At 34.7% G+C, this 3,958-nt stretch overlaps 1 protein-coding gene across 1 annotated transcript; it reads left to right on the top strand.

Moving 5' to 3' along the window:
- The first annotated feature begins 529 nt into the window (after positions 1–529).
- Positions 530–3,958, top strand: LOC111373271 (ferredoxin-dependent glutamate synthase, chloroplastic-like). The gene is made up of 8 exons (XM_022995777.1): positions 530–705; positions 1,217–1,346; positions 1,921–1,979; positions 2,099–2,204; positions 2,454–2,550; positions 2,935–3,050; positions 3,289–3,486; positions 3,687–3,958. Exons 1-8 carry the CDS (start codon positions 626–628, stop codon positions 3,801–3,803), a joined length of 903 nt encoding a protein of 300 aa, XP_022851545.1. The 5' UTR covers positions 530–625; the 3' UTR covers positions 3,804–3,958.

The raw sequence follows: 3,958 nt of genomic DNA, 5'->3' as shown, positions 1-3,958 counted from the left end.
TATTTTCGTACAAGTAATTCTACAGTTACATGATTATATCATAATGATGCAGTCCAAGTTCCAACATTGCATATGGTTCCTATCTTGTTGCAATGTTTCTTTGAAGTTTCTTGTTTCTTTATTCAGTTTAAAGCAAACTTGTTTGCTTGGTGGATTCTGATTGTTCTCCTTTTTTGTTGACCAAATTTATCATATTTGGGCCATATTTAACAGCTTAACCTTTTTACACATGATTGTTAACGTGGTATAAGAGCCAATCAAAAGACTTTAATTCACGTCTCGCCACCACCTATTTATAAAAAAGAGAGCAAGTGACGGGCGTTCGGTGAAAATATTAATCCGTGTGAGAAGGTTGTTTTGAAGACCAAATTTTAATAAATAGACGAGGCCCTTCCCTAACAACTTAAGCTTTAAACGAGATGGTTAACATTTTCCACGGAGAAGTCTTGTTTGATGCTGAAATTTTCTTTTTATGTCTTTTCTTGTTCTTGATTCGGGTTCAAATCTTCTAAAAGTTGGTTATCCATTGATTATTAACTTTTGTTAGGAGGCAACTCGTCCTGCAATTCCAATACTTCTTGCTGTGGGTGCTGTTCATCAGCATCTAATTCAGAATGGACTGCGAATGCAAGCTTCTATTGTTGCTGATACTGCTCAATGCTTCAGTACTCATCAGTTTTCATGCTTGATTGGATACGGAGCCAGGTACTAACATTTTATGTGACCTTTATGCCTTTATGTCTTGTTTGATAGGAAAGATTAGATAGTATTAGATGGGATTAAAAAGAAGAAGAATAAGTTGAAATATTGTTTATTATACAATTTAGGACCGTTTGACAGGATTTCTGCTCTTATGTAAGAGTTTCTTGAGGAAGTCACCTTGGGCTAGCTTCCTCTAAAGCCCCTCTGACTAGACAAACACTTACAGAAGCCTGAAAAGCAGTTTCTTAGTCTTAAAAGCAACTTTTGGCTTTTCAAAAACCATTCTAAATGGGCTCTTAGTCTTACCCACTACTATGTGCTAAACATGCCCTAATTTGCTTTCACTGCTCAGCATTTGAAGATTGAATTTTGTTAACTGCAAAGCTTTATGTCATTGATTGAAATAATTGTATCTGTTGTCCAAAATTCAATTTGATATTTTGATTGACTTTGCTGCATATCAATAATGTTTCAATCCCCATTTTATTTCACTTCATTTTATATATCTTTGCAGTGCTGTATGTCCATACTTGGCTCTGGAGACATGTCGTCAGTGGCGCTTGAGCACTAAAACTGTGAATCTGATGCGGAATGGGAAGATGCCTACTGTTACAATTGAACAGGCTCAAATGAACTTCTGCAAGGTTCATATACACACATGCTGGTTATAATGATTCTAAGACGTTTCTTCTTTTGATGTTCTTTTCCTTCTTGTTGAGTTCATATACATTGTATTTCCTTGAAAGCTAGTTGACGTTTGTTTTTTCCCTTCATGTTCATTTTTCATTGTCCCATTTGCTTTGCTATCTACCAAGGATGAATTTCATGTAGAGAAAGGGTTATTTGAGTGTAACGCTCATCAAAACAAAATATTATTGGAGATTATAGTTTGTTTCCAAATTTGAGCGTGCAAATGCATGTTGAACTTGACCAAATCTGGTTGCAAATTTATTTAATTATGCTTTGAGTTCTCTACTTTTGTTCTTGGACAGAAGCCTAACATTTTTTTCTGAACTTGAGTTCTTCAACATTCTCATGATAAAAAGTATTTATGCATTAATTATTCTCAAATTTTTACAGTATTTTTTTTCTCTCTCTGGATGTTAGTCTTTTCTAAGTTTGGAACTTGAGCATTTTCTCTTTGTTCTTGCGGTTTGGAGGAAATCTTCGATATATTATTCTGAGTGGAAAATGACCATTCCTAAAATTCTGTTCCAGGCAGTTAAATCCGGCCTTATGAAAATTCTCTCAAAGATGGGCATCTCACTGCTTTCAAGGTATATGTCCGCTTCATAGAATGTTTTTAATTGTAGTGTCTCACTTTCTTGGCTGCTGCATCCTATAAGCATCTTTTCATTTGACACAGTAAATCTAATTTAACAGTATTTGTCTTTAGTTATTGTGGTGCACAGATATTTGAAATTTATGGATTGGGCAAAGAGATTGTTGATATTGCATTCTGTGGGAGCACGTCAAGCATTGGTGGATTAACCCTGGATGAGGTAATCACCATAAGAACATCTAGTCATGCTTTTTTCTTTGGCTCTTGTATGAGCACTGGTGCTAATATAACCATCAAGGGCTAGTCTCTTGTACATCTGATGAATAAAAGCTGCTTTTCAGAGAATTCAAATGATTTCAGGATAAATTTTGCCTATGTCCAGCTCAATACACGCAGTTCCATATTTGCCTGTGATGTTGAAATATTTATCTTTTGTTGCTGATTGCAATAACAATTCCAATTCTTGCAGTTGGCAAGGGAAACTTTGTCGTTTTGGGTTAAGGCTTTCTCTGAAGATACAGCTAAAAGACTTGAAAATTTTGGGTTCATACAATTTAGACCTGGAGGTAAGACCTGTTTGATATAGACATTGAGAAAATTGATTTTTTTGAGAACGTGTAGTTAAAAGTAGGGAGAAGTTATGGGTCCATGTGTAAAAATTTATTGGGATAATATGTGATTGAAAATAAGTTTTAGGGAAAATGAGTTTCAAAGAATTTTTACTAAACAGGGGCTAAATATTTTGCACATGTTTGTATACCCGAGCAACTAATGTGTTGTTAACTCGTTTTTCCAAATGACCATAGCTTCAAAAATCAATAGAAATGAAAAAATTATGGTATATGATCAGAATTCTCAAGTTTCATGTGAACCAAAAATTTGTTTCCATTTGATTAAACTTTAGATTCTCTCATTACAGTGTTAAATTCTTATTCTTGTCTAATTGATAGGTGAATATCATAGTAACAATCCAGAGATGTCAAAACTACTCCACAAAGCCGTTCGCCAAAAAAGTGAAACTGCGTATTCAATATATCAGCAACATTTGTCTAGCCGACCGGTAAATGTGAGTTTCTGTAGTAATGTAATGATTTATTTCTGTAAAACGTCTGCAACCTTCAACTTCAATAGCAGATTATAGTACGCACTTGTTTTTAGGCCACACAATCAATATTCATTAAAGGCAAGCTGGTACAAAATGTTGGACATTATCATATGGGAGAACATATGAGATTTTAACATTTTTCTTTCTTAATCCATCCAGTATTGTCTAGTCCAGCGTAATAACGATGTCAAGAACGCAGGTTCTCCGAGATCTTCTTGAGTTTAAAAGTGATCGTTCTCCGATCCCAGTTGGAAGGGTCGAACCTGCTTCATCTATTGTTGAGAGGTTTTGCACTGGTGGAATGTCACTAGGAGCAATTTCCAGGGAAACTCATGAAGCGATTGCTATTGCCATGAATAGATTGGGTGGGAAATCTAATTCAGGAGAAGGAGGCGAGGTAATCTTTATTCAGATTGTGTAGGAAATAATTTGATGTGGCTAGATCATTTCAGATTTGCTAGTTAAGAACCTATATCTCATTGTATGAAAATCTAAAAATTTGTATCCATTTTCAATCCAAAAAACTATATTATGATAAATTGATATCCAATTAAATAATATTACTATTAAAGTAATTAAAGTTTCATGTTCACCCAGGATCCAATCCGCTGGAGTCCGCTTACTGATGTTGAAGATGGGTACTCTCCAACATTGCCACATCTAAAAGGTCTTCAAAATGGCGATACAGCTACAAGTGCCATCAAGCAGGTGTAAACGTCATCCAATAATAACAATCTTCCACGTGCACAACTGTTAACTTATGTAAACGAAGATATGTCATATGCTAATAGTTGAAATATAATTGTACTTACTTGTAATATTTGTTATTGTTAGGGACCATGGTTGTAATTTCTTGTATTGTATATATT

Source organism: Olea europaea, unplaced genomic scaffold (genome assembly GCF_002742605.1).
Source record: "Olea europaea var. sylvestris unplaced genomic scaffold, O_europaea_v1 scaffold11030, whole genome shotgun sequence".
Lineage (NCBI taxonomy): Eukaryota > Viridiplantae > Streptophyta > Magnoliopsida > Lamiales > Oleaceae > Olea > Olea europaea.
Note: the sequence above shows the minus strand (reverse complement) of the source record. Positions and strands in the feature narration are given on the sequence as shown.